This window comes from Cryptomeria japonica, chromosome 3 (assembly GCF_030272615.1).
Source record: "Cryptomeria japonica chromosome 3, Sugi_1.0, whole genome shotgun sequence".
Lineage (NCBI taxonomy): Eukaryota > Viridiplantae > Streptophyta > Pinopsida > Cupressales > Cupressaceae > Cryptomeria > Cryptomeria japonica.
In genome coordinates, this window is record NC_081407.1 from 915,488,427 (window position 1) to 915,506,652 (window position 18,226).

An 18,226-nucleotide genomic window follows, 5' to 3' on the forward strand; every position below is an offset into this window, starting at 1 on the left:
TGTTTGGATTTCTAACCTCTAATGCAATGTTTCATGTGTGTGTTTGAATTGTTTTCTCCTCCTACAGGTTGATACCACATTTTTGACATACAGGCCTTATAATTAATTCTAGCAAATTAGCAAAATTCAACCACTCAGCCAAATAAAGAAACTGATCCAATGCTTCTAAGGTATTTGAGAAGCCTTCTCTTCTATCGTTGCAAGCGTATTGATTATTCTTATGAATCTCATCGGCTAAGTCTAGACTACTTCTATAAATCTATGAAATTCTTTTTGTGTTTTTGATTCACTATAAATTCCTTTACTCTTCTCTTTCATATTCAAAATTGCATTGAAATATTCTCCCATGATGAATTGGATCATATACATTGAATAAAATTAAGGTTAAATTAGAGAGACTCCTACCTTATACAACATCCAATAGTAGTGCAGATAATATGATTAATTAAGGATTTATTGGAATAATATAGAATTTTGCGTTTGTTAGCTAATAATTGTGTATCAACACAAATATCAAATCATATGTTGGAAAATCAAGGTGAAAGTACTACAATCTAAATCTTAAATAAAGTGTATATAAAAATGAAAATTTCAAGATTACATGCAATGATGTTTATGTGATTAACAAATTCAACAATAATAATATGACTTCAAATAATAGCATAACAAGTGACGGATTATTTACATGGAGAAACTATTATGAGAAAAATTTCACACCCAAAGAGATTTAATGCTTGCATTAATCTTTCAAATAAACTTACATCAATACATCTCTTTAAATTTCTTTAACACTTTGTTACTTATCTAACCCACAAAACAATCAACATACCATTAACCCAAGACATCAATTTATAGAAGATTTCAGTGTGAGATTATCACTAGGAAATCTCAAAACAAGTGGTAAAACCACATGTAAAAATAATACGCTGCCTTAGTGGACAAATTACAATTAATCATCACTAAGCCTTCATATGGATTCCTAACACAAAATCAATGAGAATTTTTGAATAGCGAGTGCTCCATAACTCATTGATGGTTTCTACAACTAACATGCACAACATGCAAACTGTAATGTCCCCACTTTGAAATAGAATTTAATAATAAATGATAATAATAAAATTAAAACATTAAAAACTAAATTAAAATATAAATAATATAATTAAATATGATTAATTAAAAATTAATAAAGTTAATGAAAAGTCAAAAGACATGAAAGAAAAAGTTGCAACTCCCTCAACAATGAGATATAAAAGGGAGAAGAGAACCTCATTTGAGAGGGGGGATAATTTGGAAATGAGAAGTGCACATCTGATTTAAATAATAAGTGCACATCTGATTATGGAAGGTTGTGTCCCTTTCAAAGGGTAGAAATAATGAAGAGTTGCACTTTCAAAGGGTGCTAATGGTGAAAGGGTGTGTCTCTTGCCAAAGGGCATACATGATGAAGAGGTGTGACCTCTCCCTCAAATTGAGAGATATAAAGGGAAGGAATCAAAAGAATCTAGTGACATCACCATTGATCAGATCAGATCAGAATTGTTATCAAGTTACAGGCAGTAACATTTGTGTTCTTGGTGGTATGCATGGGGATAGTGCTAACAGTGATAGCCACGTTGGAAGCAAAAACCACGGAAGGAGTAGAGCGTACCCAGCATATCCAGGATACACCACCGGCAAGTGAACGGTAAGTGGTTTGCCCTAAACCATAGGAAATACTTCATGAATAATGTCGTGGAATTTGAATCATACCGCAAGATAAATTAAAGCAAAATAGCCGGTAAATAACATAAATACATTCTAAATTAATATATCAGAGATGCATTTAGAATCAATGTTGCAGAGATACATTCAGAATTAGCATAATAGAGATGCACTCAGAATTATAATGACACTTCTAGAGACAGCGATACACTCAGGATTATAATATAATAGTGATATATTAGTGATGTTAAATAACAATTACCATAAGATTGTAGAGATACACTCAGAATTAAAATAGAGGAAATAGAGATTGCTTTAGAGGCAATTTACAGAGCTAGGGATCATTGAGGCATTTCAGAGCATAATTATATTTAAGTCCCTGATAATGTCTACGATGATTGCTCCCTTTAAAGGAGCCATAGAGACCAGAGGGCAAAATTGAATGCCAAGATTCCAAGAGGAATCCAGAGAGAGATTCATAGGGAATCTCTTAGAGACAATATATATATATATATATATATATATTGTAGATGTTAACCATATGCATATGTTAGAAATAGAGAAGCTTGAGCAGGGGTGGGATCTCTGCCAAGCTTTGAGAATATTAATGATTCCACTCATTAATAGAGATCCCAAATAGAGACCTTAGGAGGACGACATCCTGGGTTGCTCCTAACTGAGAAATATTTCTCAATAGAGGGTTGGGTCAATCCAAGTAAGGTCCAACTGAGTATTGTATCCTTTTTTATAGATAACAATAAATCAGTTAACATTATTTGTTAAATATGTAGAATAACGTATGGCATTCTTTCTTGTATAATTGCACAAATAAATATATATGTTTAATTATCTTTCATATTGTTTGTATACTAACGTTTGTTTGTAGGACTTGAACGCCAAATAATCCAATCCCCAACTGGGAACATTACACAAACCTACATGCTAGAAAATGCATAGGCATGCAAGTCCAAGTGGTGGACCCACTGCCAAAGTGGATGCCTACAAGAAATATTCTACCAATATGATATGTAATAATCATGGATGACTAGATCCACATGTATGAATGCAATTACAAATTTTCATAGGTGAATAAATATTAAATAGTTTTAGCTCATGACCCTAGGTATCCAAGTACACATTCCAAGAATCATGGATCTTCATAAAAATAACTTAATATTTCAAAATTAATGTCACCTAATCCTAACACCATCCACAAAAATTATTTATAAAAATAATGGTTAAGCTCACCTCTAATAAGATTATGACAACCAACATTAATTCTATTTGAACTTGATAATGCATCACTTGTTATGTGAATTTTGTCTCCTAACATTAAGCTATGATCTTTGTTGCTTTCTAAGGAGGAGTTTTCTCTCCTAGACCTTAGTATGTATTTCTTCATGTTCATCTATCTTTTTTCTTGTGTTGATTTTTCCTTTGTTTATTCATTTTTCTTTTGCTTTTATTTTCAAATCCTACAAAGATGTGCAAGGTCTTGTAAGATATTTGATTGATGCAACATGTGTCAAGGATACAAATATAATCCAAAACTAAATCAAATATCTATCAAACTCCTATGACTATTGCTAATCAAATTTAGTATGAACATCAATCATAACAATTCTAATATTCATCAAAATTGGTATTTTCTAATTGATTAAAGAAAGCACTATTTCAGGGTAAGTGTCATTATTTTTGCAATACTCTCTACTTTTCAAGTCATTTTTTTGTGATGATTAATTATCTATCACTTATATGTGGAATATATGCCTCCAAAATAATATCTCTAAGATATTTTATAAAAAAATTAAGTTCAATTATGATTAGGGTTAAAATAGAATTATATAATATTAGAATATATCTTATTGCAATCTCTTTTTTTGCACTTACAATTAAAATTAAATTAAATTGCATATAGTTTTAAGCTACAATATTTATAATTCTAAGTTATAATTATAATTGAAATTGTATAGATTATTCTATTTTTAAATTATATAATTTCAAGGTTATGATTAGACTTCTAGAGTAAGGTTGACGAATACTTTAATAATCAACTGATTAAAACCATCGCACTTATTCTTTATATGACAACATTATAATAGTTTTAAAAAAATGAGATACTCATAGTATTATATTTATTACTTCTATTGAAATATTAAAAAGGGTAGTATTCACCACCATGTGGAACATGTTTTTTAAAGAAAGGCCTAAAAATATGATTATAAGCAATTTAGAAAAACAAAGACAAAGATAGATTATATAAGACTATTCTTGAAATATATAATTTTGTGGCCAGTAGAGTTCATGGATTTTTTATGTGGATGGATAACATAATAGAACTTTCTAATTGTTGGGCCATGGACCTCCTATCTCATCAAAAATTGGTGTATGCTTTTGGATTTTTTTAGAAGTCTTTTTGTGCTTTTGTAATACAATTTTAAAGATGATATTAGTAGTTGAGACAATCTTGATATCAAGATCCCTTCAACTAGTTGACTTTGAGCCTTTTCTTTAGGAACTACCTCTTTTGTGTCATTTTCTTTGTCTTTGTCTTGTCTTGTGTTTTGTGTATCCTACTTTATAGATGTTCCTATGTGATTTGATAAGATCTTAAGATCGGGAGATTTATTCTCTTGAATTAGTGTCATCTTATCCCTTGATGTTTTTTTCTTGGTTGCTTCCTCTACTTTACCATGACTATGAGAGTAAGTTCATACTTTTGGTAAAGTGGGGGATAAATATAGAGTTGTAAATTGTAACCCTTTATAATTTTACACTTTATTTGGGACCCAATTTTAGTGTTCTCTTCCTCAATCGTTTCAAGCCTATTTTGGCCCTATCCTACCCTATGATTTAATCGTTTATCCCACAATTTAACTATCATCAAATACTCAAAGTAGGATGTGATTTAACATCACAATCCATGACACCGTAACTCCATTTCAAAGGCCTTATTTTGGTGGGACTAGGATGCCCTCAAACTATATCTCACCAAAATTCCCCAAAATTGTACCTATTGCTAGTGTCAACCTTCACAATTTGAATTTTAATCTCAATTTTTGTACATGACTTTTTTTTGTTGACCTAAATTTAGAAATACCTTGTGAATCCTATATAAAGTAATATTTTATGATTCAAAAATTCTAAGATATTCTAAGAAAGGATTCTAATGATCTAGCATTATCAAACAAGCGCTTTAGATCTAAGTATTCATTACATTGAGTAGCAAGCTAAAATAACCTACATACAAGTATGAATTCATGATTGATTTTATTATGTTTGTCATTTTATTGAATTAACACTTGGAGGACTTGTCAAAAGATAATTGCATCACCAATATTATCATTCCTAAGGTATAATCATTTTATTTATGATTTAGCCTCTATCATCCCTAATAGCAAGCTCTCTTTTTATCAATTATAGCTATTATGGAGGTGGGAACACCAAGACAAGGTTTGACTTGGGCAAGCCCCTATACAATACAACCATTTTCTCTATTTTTATGTGTGTAGATTTAGATTTGACAACAAAATGAGGATATAGGTATGTAGAGAAGTTTGCGATAGATAGTTTTAAGTTTTAGATAGGCAAAAACCCTTGGACTAGGGCATCCTCCAACCATGTCGGACACTTTTTGACTAATTTTCTAGGAGGTGGGCCTATGGGACCTCCTAACTATATTTCTTCCACTTTTTGTTAGTTTGGAGACCCTTAGGACTATAGTGCCCTTCAATCATGTCTGAGACTTACAACTCTATATTTTACCAACAAGTTCTTTATATCTCATTCCTAGATCTAAGCTATTGTGTTAGTTTTTCATTTTGTATTTCATTGTTTATGCTAAAATTTATCACTTCGTAATCATTTAACCTAGTTCATTTCCACAAACTTCACAATCTAAATTCCATTACAACAGAGGAATATAATCTCGAGTGTTGAACTATCTTATAGTATTGTAGATGGACCTAATTCCCATTTCAATGATATGCAATGGATATTTGAGATATTAGTTCATGTTCTTAGGCTAGGAGCTCATTTCCCCACATATCACTTCTTATGACTTATTTTGTGATTTCTTTATAGTAACTCATGCCTATTTCAAGAATCAAGATTGTTCCAATGATATGTTCATTTTGTGGGTACAAAAAAATCAAATAGTGCCATCTCACACAAATATTGTAATATTAATTATTATATTTTAATTAATAATTTTAGTCTATAATTTTCAATCCTTACATACTTTTATAATATTATTCTTTCTTTTGTGAGTGTTGTACAATCTCTCATATCTATCTCAAAAATTTCTAGAATTATTTCAATAACAAGATGTAGTAGGGACGTGTCTTCAGGGATATGAACCTTGGTAGATGGCTTTCAATATCTCACACCATCATCCTCACCAATTGAGCAAAAACCCTTTGGCGTTTTTTATAATTTAAAAAAAAATCTTTGCTTTCATTTGATATAGTCTTTTTAAATTTTAATTGTATTTTACACACACACAAAAGAAGCTAAATGGGGCTTTGAAATTATCAACTTTAAGCCTTGAATACTATTACATTTGACTTGACTTACTTCTATTTTAAACTAACTTATGTTGTCTATTTTGAAAAAGATTAATTAATAAATATAAGTGAAATTTTTTTGTTAAAAAAATACAATTTAAAACTAATGCATACAACAATATCAAACAAAATATGTACATCTTTTTTACAAACAATCAATATACTATTATTTTTTTCTTTTTTATTTTAATTAAAAAATAATTTTGTTTAAAAATATAAATATCACCCTCTCAAATTATTATAATAGAATTCACCTTCAATCAAAAAATCATCATGAAAACAATTTTCATAGAAAATATGAGAGATACTAAAATCTAGAACAAAAGAAAATCATTTAAAATTAATACATAATATAAAATAATATATTCCACATCTTTATAAAAGTTTTTTTTTCGTGTGACTAACAACCATAAAAAAGTCAAATAATTAATTTAAAAATCATGGATGAAAACAATTTTCATAAAAAAAACAAAAGAAAATAATTTAAAATTAGTACATAATATCAAATAATATATTCCATGTCTCTATAAAAGATTTATTATTTTTTCACGTAATCTAACAACCATAAAAAATCAAATAATCCATTTTAAAAATTAAAAAAAAAAAATAGACCTTAAAGAATATACCGAGTTTTCAACGTAATAGTAAATTTGACGGAGTGTTCTTCTTTTTATTATCTTATATTTTCTCTCGTACATAATTGTTTAATATAAAATTTTCTGATATAGAAAAAAAACAGTATCAGAGTGAAAGAGAATTAATCTAATATTTTAACAACCATGGTAAAACCTGGCATCGAATGCAGCGCAGTTGGGAATTAAGCAGAAGTTGCAGGGAAATTTATTTATGGTTCACATGGCTTTCCAAAGATTGTCTACTTTGCTTGTTTTGGCATCCTTTTCAAATCGGCTCTAGAGAGAAGACGTAGCAGGGACCCTTCTGTCGTTCCCCCTAAATGGAAAATTATTCAGAATTGGGTCGAACCACTTTTTCACCCAATTGTGGAGGACCTCATGATGTGCCACAGAACTCATCTCAAGGATGTTCTCACATAGCCTGAGTCAAGTAATGGGGCTACTTTGTGAACACTAGTCTTACTGCTAGAATTGGTTTGACTTGTGGAATCCTAATTTCTAAAATCCTTTCTTACAATTAACAACCTCAAGAACATTACAAGATTTTGATCCACCAATCATATCTTACTTTTTCAAGGACAATGATCTCATTGCTTATATTAAGATTTTTATGCAAACCTCCATTTTTGGATTGATACATAATAATCATGCATTTGTGTGTACCTCATATATAATTATTTATGAAAATTATATCATATTATTTTGAGGGCACATATGATGAACCAACAGCCATCTTAGATATAAAAGGAGTTACAATGTACTCTTCAAACATAATGATAATATATACGCCCCAACCCTATTCCGCTCTCTATAGAAAGATAACATAGCATAGACCATTGGAGTGCAATTCTTTTATAAGATGTCACTGTATTCCTTCTCTTGCATGTGTTTTGTATGTGTGAACCTCTTTTTATGAGCAATAAGACACAAAGACACTAATTTTCAAGGTATAAAACATAGTCTCTTCACAAGTGTAAGTCCTCCACCTATATAAAGTATAAGATTTCCATCAATTTTCTTTATGGTGGTATTTAATTATCTTTCTTTTTCAAGAGGGATTATAAGTACTACAATATTTGTGATCGTTATATTCATCAATAAAAGTTAACTTTCACCTTTATTATGACATGACTTTATATTGATTTTTTAAATTTATAATTGAATATCAACTTAGTTGATATTAAAATAATATATTTTTAATATGATATCAAAATTACGCTGCTAAACCTTGGAACTAAGTGTTTCTGGCTTATTATAAATTTAATTTATACTTGTAAATATTTTGTTATTTACCTAGAATACACCAGAAAATGATTGAATCAAAAAAAAATTTGATGAGACTTCAAAGAGAAACCTTAAACCCAGTGGTAGAGATGTATTGCGAAAGATCACAAAAGATATATCCTTGCAGAAAGATATGTATTCCTTGGAGAAGCAACCGACAATCTAGTAGAGTTTAGAGCCACCCTAGTAGGAGGACTAGAAGTGGGTAAGGATCTGATTGAGGGAGATTAATTAATCACCATCAATGCAATAAGACAAAACTCAACACCTAACTGGAACATGGAATGACAGCTAAAACCAATTTGTGAACTAATCAAAACATTTCAAAATTTCAAATTGACTCATGTGTATCGGGATGGAAATGGCTCAGTTGACGAGCTTGCCAAGCTGGCTTCGGAGAGAATTGCATCATACCACATGTACACCCGTGTCAAAATTGAATGGTGAAACCGACACGACATTTAATGTTTTTTAAAGATGGCAGCATGAAGGCAATGGCTACGCAGCGGACAAAACGGCCCGCCCGTGCCATGCCTTCCCATCCCCATCCCCATCCCCATCTCCCATACCATCACCGTCCACTCAAACTCACTCGGGAAACGAAATACTCGTGTTACCTCGACTGCTGTGCTGACTACCCCGTGCTGCCGTGAAAAGGAAGGAGCTATTTTTTAATCTTTATTTTTTATTTGTTCATTTTTATATGAAGTATTATCATTTTATTTGTTTTTTTTATATGAATTTTTAAATGTCTAATTTTTTTAATAAAAACTATATAAAAGAATTTTATATGTTATTTTTTTATTGCTTTATAAACATGTATAATTTTTTTAATTTAATTATATAAAATTTTTATTGCTATAAAATTTACTTAAAATTATAATGCTTAAATTTTAACTAAATTTATAAAATTTTAATGTTTAAATTTTAAGTATCATTATAAAACTAATTTTAAGTAAATTTTTTTAGTAATTTATTAAAGAAATAATTTTAAAATTTACTTTAACTTATAATATTACTACAAAAATTTACTTAAAATTATAATGCTTAAATTTTAAGTAAATCTATAAAATTAATTTTAAGTAAATTTTTATAGTAATTTTTTCATAATTGTTTATAAAATTAATTTTAAGTAAATTTTTATAGTAATTTTTTCATAATTGTTTATTTTTAAAACATCTATAAAATTTACTTAAAATTAGTTTTATAATGATACTTAAAATTTAAACATTATAATTTTATAAATTTAGTTAAAATTTAAGCATTATAATTTTAAGTAAATTTTATAGCAATAAAAATTTTATATAATTAAATTAAAAAAATTATGCATGTTTATAAAGCAATAAAAAAATAACATATAAAATTCTTTTATATAGTTTTTATTAAAAAAATTAGACATTTAAAAATTCACATAAAAAATAAAATAAAATGATAATACTTCATATAAAAATGAACAAATAAAAAATAAAGATTAAAAAATAGCTCCTTCCTTTTCACGGCAGCACGGGGCAGTCGAGGTAACACGAGCATTTCGTTTCACGGCAGCACGGGGCAGTCGAGGTAACACGAGCATTTCGTTTCCCGAGTGAGTTTGAGTGGACGGTGATGGCATGGGAGATGGGGATGGGGATGGGGATGGGGATGGGAAGGCATGGCACGGGCGGGCCGTTTTGTCCGCTGCGTAGCCATCGCCCAGCATGAAAGGCACGAATGCCTCTGGCGGCATGTTTTGCTAATATTATTTATGCACACATCAACGAACGAAATTAATGAATGGGCGCAAAACGTTGAGTGATCAGAGTTGGCAAAGACGAAAGACAGACTTCTCACATGATCACACTCACTTCAAAATCTGCAATGGCTCAATCTAGTACAGATTGCAGAAGATTTAAAACGACTTTAAGGAACGGATGCCATGAGGATTTGAGGTGGGGGACAGGAGGCTCTATTTTCAGATGCACAGATTGCAAATGTCCTATCTTGGGGAGATAACAGAGAAAACACTCTAATCCATACTAAACTATTCAAATGACTTGGTGATTCATGCTATGAAGGCAATTCTCGAGTTGGAATTTCTGCAAGCTGACGATAGGTATCGGGTAAATATTAATGTCTCTTCCATGTTCTTGGTGGTAGTGTTGATATAATCCAGATATACTTTTTTATGATATCTAAATATAGTCCAGATATACTTTTTTTATGGTAGTTAATATTTTTAAATTTAGAAAAGCATCATTTTAAAGTTGGATGCCTTCCTACTATATATAGATTGTCTGCAAATTCTTTCTTCAATATAATACATTGAGTGCTTACCAAACCCATAAAATATTATATGTTGCTTATTTCTATATTAAAACATTTTGACTATAGTTAAATATATAACTATATAATACATGTATTCTTACTTACTTTGATTATAGATACAAGATGTAAAATGATGGGAAACTTCAAATTAAGAAGTCCTTAGTGTCATAGGTATTTTATAACACTTGAATTGTATGTTTTTTTTAATATTCATAGGTATTTTATCACTTGAATTGTATGTTTTTTTCAATAATGTAAGTGGGAAAGGACCTCCCCCTTAAAATTAAATTAATTCAATTTTCATAAATGAGATAGAAAATTTTAGGTTTAAGATCAATTAAATGATTCAAAATGCGAGATCATCTTAATGTTTTTCTAAAATCAAATTTCGTGATTGTAGTTTTATACCATCTTGACATTATACTATATTTAAAAATAAAGTAAAACTGAAATATACACTCATTAAAATTATTGTTAAATTTCATATTATTTCTTTTTTCTTATCATTTAATAGATTTAAAAGTTAAATTTAAATTTTTATATAATTCATATTATTTTCAAAATCTTCTAGAAAAATTTCAATAATTTATAATTAATAAATATTTTCAACTTACTTCCTCTTTAAATAAAAAAATTACCTCAATAATTTATAAAATCCACTTTCCATAACAATCTTCCAAATTAAAAACACACTTCACTTTTATTTTTTAACATAAGAAAAACCTAACAAACACAATTATCATCAACACAAAACCTGTTTTATTTATTTGCAATGCAAAAAGCAGATGAGAAAAGTACAAGCCTTTATTTTTTACTTAAAAAATATGTATAACATAAGTAATAAAAGAAAAAGAAAAACATGAAGATGGAACACTGTACATATATTTGCCGGGACATTGCGAGAAGAGAAATATTCTAAAATCTAAAGATAATTTAAGAACCTATGTATATGGGAGACTATACTGGTAAGAACCTACTTCCTGTAATGCTGCACATAGTTTTACCAAAAATTGTCAGACTTCACAGTAGAATTTAACCTAAACACTGAAACAAACTATAATGCCTTCAAAATGAAGACACAAACCCTAACTCATACCAGAAATTTAACCACAATATCAATATTGAGGCCAGAGGAAAGCTCCCATGGCAAAATTTCGCTTGTAGGCAAGATCACCTGTAAGTGCCAAACCATACTCCTGAAACAGAAGATCCAGCCTCCATTCCGGCATGGATTCATAGTCAGCCTTGGAATACCTCGGATAATTCAAAGGCATCTGAAAAACGCAGACTTCTCCATATGCCAAAGCCCTGCGCTCACTCTCACAAAACCTAGCCTGTGCGGGCTCGGCACCTTTCTCCCACCGTAATTTCTTCAGCAGATTTTCAAGCGAGCTCACGCGGCGCATAAGACTGTAAATGCCTTTACGCTCCTGCTCTGCCTCAACCTCCATGCCTGGCATTTTACCTTACCAGGACTTGAAAATGCCTTTCACAGTTCTGAAAGTCGGAGGGAAGGAAAGATATAAGGAGAATGCGTGGGAAGCAAGTCACAAGTAATGTAATTAAATTAGACACGACATGGGAGCGCAATAATTGGGCATATATTCGTCCGACGGTTACGGATTCCCCAAAGTGTTGTTAATATTTACTGACGCTCTACTCTCGTGCGTCGACGTGGCAATCGAGTTTGGAGGGTTGTTGAGAATGGTAAACCCTAATGGCCGTCGGTTACCAACTTTTTGCGGGTATTTATATCGTGCGAGGAATTCGTGAGGAGCGTTGCGTGTTCCAGACGTTAATTTTATGGCATGCGGTGCTTTATTTCGGGGGTGTGTGTAGAAACAGAATGAATGTTCTGGAATAACATGTGGAGGAAATTTGCTGTCCCTAGTTTTAGAATTTATGATCGAAGAATCATGTTGATATTGTTGTTTTCTATCAAAACATGTTTAGAGACATAATTAAGAGAAGCTTGCTAACTTGATAGATGAATGAGATCTTTTAGACCGAGCCAAGCTTGGAATTTGACAGCCACTTGTAAATTGTAAGATGAAAATTCTATGAGGATTTTCAATCAATTAAATGGTTTTCATTTGATTTTATAAAAAAATATAAATTATCATAAATTATTATCAATCAATTTATATTTTTTACAATAAATACTATAAAATGATATATAAATTAATATATAAATTAGAATATTATATTATATTTATCTATAATTTTTTTTTTAAATTTGTTTACTAATAATTTAAAGGCTCGTATGTACAGTCTTACAAAAATATAGCATGTCAAGTTAGACAGTCTAGTAGACTTTGAAGTTGTAATATATGGTCTAAAATTGAAAAATGGTTTTTTAGACCATCAAGTTTCAAGCCTTGATCGAGCCTGCTAGTAAACCCAACTAGTATACTTATATTTTAAAAAATTTATGTAAAATTCACCGAGAGATATCAAATTTCAAAATATTTAACATTCATAATTTATATATTTCACTGTATTTCTATGTGACAAATGAGAGCTATGCAAGAAAATACTTACAACAATCAAAATATTCACTATTTATTAGAGGCACTATGTAAGAAGATGAAAATAACTCAACATATACTTTATAAATCACCATATTGATAGAAGAAAATGTATTTACATATAGCATTTTCAAATAGAAACCTTACATAATATCCCACAATTGATAAAATATGGATAAATCACCATACTTTCTATTTGACAAACGAGCGCTATTTAAGAAAATACTTGCAACAATCAAAAGATTTACTATAAATATCTTATTAGAGACATCATGCAAGAAGATGAAATATGCATCATCATTATTGAGCATAGAAAGATAGGCCTATAAAATATAAATTAGTTCCATCATAATTTAGATATTGTTAGTGACTGCATGCTCTATTATCTAACACTAATGAATAGATTTTATTATATTTTAAAATTCCCAGCTGTGAAGATCAAATATAAATAAAATTTTAAAAATAAAATTAAAAACAAATACAACCAAACAAAATAAATCAAGATACTAATACACATAAATACTACGCAATCAACTTAGCTGTAAACAAAATCACACCAAAAATATCAATGGACCCCTCCACGAACTTTTCCCAACAGCATATCAAATGTTTTGTCAAATTTGGCAGCCTATGTTGTGTGGGAAACATGAGCCTGCATTTTCTTCCACAATGTGATCACTAATGGCGGCCTCTATCCTACCTGGATTTCTCAATAATGAAGGACCTACTCAAAGACAAGAAAACAATTCATCATCAAATTATTTCTTCCAGTGTAGATACTAAGCATACAAAGAGTAGAGAAATAATTGAAAATAATATGTTGGAAGTCGCTCATAATCAAATAAGCATTGCATATATGACCCTTGGGTTGAATTTGCAATGCATAGGAGAAACTTTTGGGACAAGAAGGTGGAGAATGAAGCCGTCTTGAATGCTTGTCCTCCCATGAGACTGCCTAAAAATGCCCGTAGAGTGAAAATGAATTATTCTCAAGATCTAATAATACTTTTTTGGAAATAGGAATGAGAACATCAACCAATGGTTTGCATTTCTCAAATACAAGATCCCCTCTCAAAATTGGCAAAACCAATTAAATTAAGTGGAGGTGCAAACCACATATCAAAACCCTCATCATAGAATCGGAATGGGAAACAATCTTGGGCTATAAATAACACTCAACCATTTGGTGAAACAACTATAGCAGTTAGAGACAAAAATTTGGAAGGTGCAACTGCTTATAAACAAAGTGTAGAAGAACAAAGCTCACCTCGAGGTTCTTAACTAATCATCGCTTTTCAAAAGTAAGATGGCCCATTGAAATTGCATGGTGCATCTATATCTGTATCTGGGTATGTATAAATATAGGATCTATTCTCGTCTCTTGTGGAAAAATTTATCTTTGCTCAATCAAAGTGCAATAATTAGTATGAAATAATTCCTCTACAATGATATGATGCAATGTATACATAAGGTGAGTGAAATCTAAGTGCGAGAAATTGAAAGTGATGCAGGAGCATCCCTGGTTCTTGGCAATCTTGCATCAACCAAAAACATTTTTTTTTCAGTTTGTTCATGTTTTGCAGTTTCAACATTTCTTTTTGCATTTTCTCACTGGACCGTGCAAAGCTGGATTATGCTTGTGAACATAATTATCTTCCTTATTCCTGAGCCAATTCCTGAGCCACGGGACGTTTGGATCTTTTTCTGAAAAGTTAGCGCTTCTGGATTCCAAGACAATTTTCTAGCTTAGAACACCAGAGCCGCTTGGACCTATTTGCTATTGGCGAATATTGTGGATCCTTTTGTAGCTTGTGGAGCCCCAATTTGTTGATTCCAGTGTTCCTTAGCATGTGGCCGACCTTCCCTTTGATCCATGCTTCATTCTTTGGATTTTTCAAAGGATTCTCTTTAGCGGAAGTTGACCTGGTGGTTCTACACGTTTGATCATGTTCATCATTGTTTGATTCTTCTTGGGCCGATCGGATCCCTCTAGACCATATAAATCAATGTAATTAAGCATCATAAATCACCAGAGAGAACATAGAAGATATATCTTAGGATTTAGAGGTCTGGAGTTAACCGATTACGTAATTGAGCATGTATGTAGTAGGCTAGTGAGACGAATCTTGTAGCCTGGATGATACCAGTCATTTGTAATTAGTTTTCATGATCTAATTCACTCAGTTTTGCATTGCCTCCATCATCTTGTCTTGATTTCGTTGTGTTTACTCTTGTTGTATGGTTTGAATAGATCTCATTGAGGTCCCTCCTAATCATGACTACACCAGAAAGGAAGAATATCTCTGCAATTTTTAAATCATAAAATTTTACTATAAACAAAACATGACTAAAGTAACCATTTTTACCATATCTTTCCCTGCACTCAAATATGCCTATTACAATCATCTTACACTCTTTTAGCCAAAAGGAAGCAGGGATAGACAAATGCAAATGGACAACCTGAGAATGAAAAAAGGATACACATTCAATTAGACAAGCAACAAACCTCACCATTTCATAGAATATAAGGGAAAATTTATGGAAGCTCAAACACCTTACCATGCCTCACCGTCCCTAGAAGACCATATGTTATAACCAAGACACTACCACTCTCCCGTTATGGTCAATACAACATTTGAGTTGATAATATTTTTCAGCTTATTCTAAGCACAGGCATGTAGCTTTAAACATTGATTCATTTTTCTTCAAAATCTATTTCATCACCCTCTCTTAAATAAACTGATTCTATTTTTTATGAGCATGCATGCAATATGTGAAGGTTGATTCTTTTCCTTTGACACTGGCTATATTTAGGGAGTCGTTTCAACTAGAATCATTTATGTGGAAATTTTTTATAGCAGTGTACTTGGCAAGTCCCTTGCTTATAACTAAGGTTTCAGGGCCACATCATCAAATATGATGCCACATCACAAGAATTGGGACTCACTCAACTACACCATTGTCTATGCAGCACCCAAACTTGCCATTTGACCGTGCTTTTTAAATAATTAATAATAAAAATATAACAAGGATTCTGGGTGTTGGATAGACGTTACCCTCAACTACAAGGTCTTTTCCCCTAGATTTAAGACGTGAAAAAAATGATTTAATAAAATGTGTTCAAAAGTTGTTTGTCTTTATTTCTAAATGTTTGAATCAATTAAGACGATATCTATATATATTGTTCAAAAACTTGTTCACTTGATAGATGAGGGGTTCTCATAGGTCAAACATCTTAACAAACTAAATTAATGATAATGAGAGATATTGAAAATGCATTCATAAACACGCAAGTGGCCTATATATTATGACACAAATTCGATCCATTTAATTCTCATTAATAAAAGTAAATATTCTAGTAATTGTTGGTTTTGTGTTCTATTGTGTTTTGTTGGTCTTCGGGTGTATTAGTTCTTATTGTGTCAATTGATCTTCATATTGAGTATTTCACTTCTCATGAGACTCTTGTTCTCTATGATGTGGTTATTGTGTAAGGGTTTGAGCTCTATCCCACTTTATCTAATCAAAACACTTATGAATTTTTCTTCCATAATTTATAAATTATTTATTATTTTAATTAAAAAATTATTAAAAAATTTCAACTACAATCTTAAAAAATTAACCACTAATAAAATATTTCTAAAATCTATTATTCTGATTTTAAACTACAATTTATCTTAACCTATTTAAACAAGATGATTTTAATAAAACATTTTTAAAACTATTTAAAAAAACAAAATAAAGAGAACATAGTATGATGGAGTAATTTAAGAGACAACCTGCCACCTCTACACTTGCAAACCTAAGACTCAATCTATACATAGCATTACACCAAACAAATTTTAACAATGGTAGTTAGCTTGAATAAATATGGGAAAGGAGTGAAAAATAGATAGGCGTATAAATAAGCACAATAAATCCCGTCATCATCATCTATCCAAATCATAAATCGAGTACAAAGACTTGTCACCAGTTGATCATACGTCCATCCTAAGCCTCTATGATGTTTCAACTACCCATCTTATGAAGTTTACCTATAACCCAAATGTGCTGGCCAAAGTTTCTGTATGAAAAAAAGAATGGAAAGAGAATTCATATCAACATTGGGATTACATTTTTATGATTTACTGGAGAACATTAAAATTAGAAGCATATCAAAAATAGAGAAAATTTTGAAAAAAAAAACATTAAGTTAAACAATCTTTTCTCAAATTTATGAGTGTAGTCTGTAATTTTATTTTATTTTTTCATTAAGGATAAGATATAGATTGATAAAAAAAATTCTTCACAACTTTAATAAAAATATATATATAACACTCTTCTTTGCGAAACTATCAAAATATCATTGTCTTCAATAATTTTTTAATACTCAAATCAACCATGGTGAAGCAGAAACCATAACTCGAACACATCAAAACAGATCTTTCTTATTTCTATTAAATAAACCAAGTGTTACAAAGACCTTACAATTTATATCTCCCATTGCCCCTTTAAACCATAAACCATAAACCAGAAACACACTAATAGACTTGAAAACTAAAAATTCATTACACAGGGTGTAATAAAATCTCAGGTGCACTGATCGGGCCAGAGAAAGGCACCAATTGCATAATTTCGCTTGTATTCCACATCACCCGTGACATCGAAGCCATAGTAATGAAATAGAAAGTCAAGCCTCCATTCCTCCATAGATTCGTAGTCCGCCTTAGAATAGTTAGGGTAATGAAGAGGCACCCGAAACCCATCTGAATGCGCCATTTCCATTTCTTCTTTTCTCTCTGCACTTCTTTCCCACCGCTATTTCCTCACCAGATCTTCTAATGAATGGACGCGCTGCCTCAGCCGGATGAAGCTTTTTCTAATGAATGGACGCGCTGCCTCAGCCGGATGAAGCTTTCGCCCGAATGTTCATCATTATCATGCCTCTGCTGATCCTTAACACCTCTCTAACTATCCACGCTAGACCTTTTTTTGTGTTGATTTGCTCTGATTACATAAGATATGGGATATATAAATATATTTGCCTAATTTGCTCTCACCACTACCAGAGAGGTGGAGAGAATACTTGTGAAGGAAGAAATTAAGTTAACGAAGAGAGGTATTAAATAGCTTCAACGGTACAGGATGCTCAACGTGGTCCACCTCGCCGATATTTTGGTGGATTTTGAACTGAATTTTGGCACGTTGCATATGAATTGAGAGTCCTGGT

General features: G+C 31.0%; 1 protein-coding gene across 1 annotated transcript; it reads right to left on the reverse strand.

Moving 5' to 3' along the window:
* Nucleotides 1-11,275: 11,275 nt before the first annotated feature.
* On the reverse strand, nt 11,276-12,080 carry LOC131073980 (uncharacterized). Its single transcript, XM_058010558.2, has one exon. It carries the CDS (start codon nt 11,947-11,949, stop codon nt 11,605-11,607), a length of 345 nt encoding a protein of 114 aa, XP_057866541.1. The 5' UTR covers nt 11,950-12,080; the 3' UTR covers nt 11,276-11,604.
* Between the last annotated feature and the right edge of the window lie 6,146 nt (nt 12,081-18,226).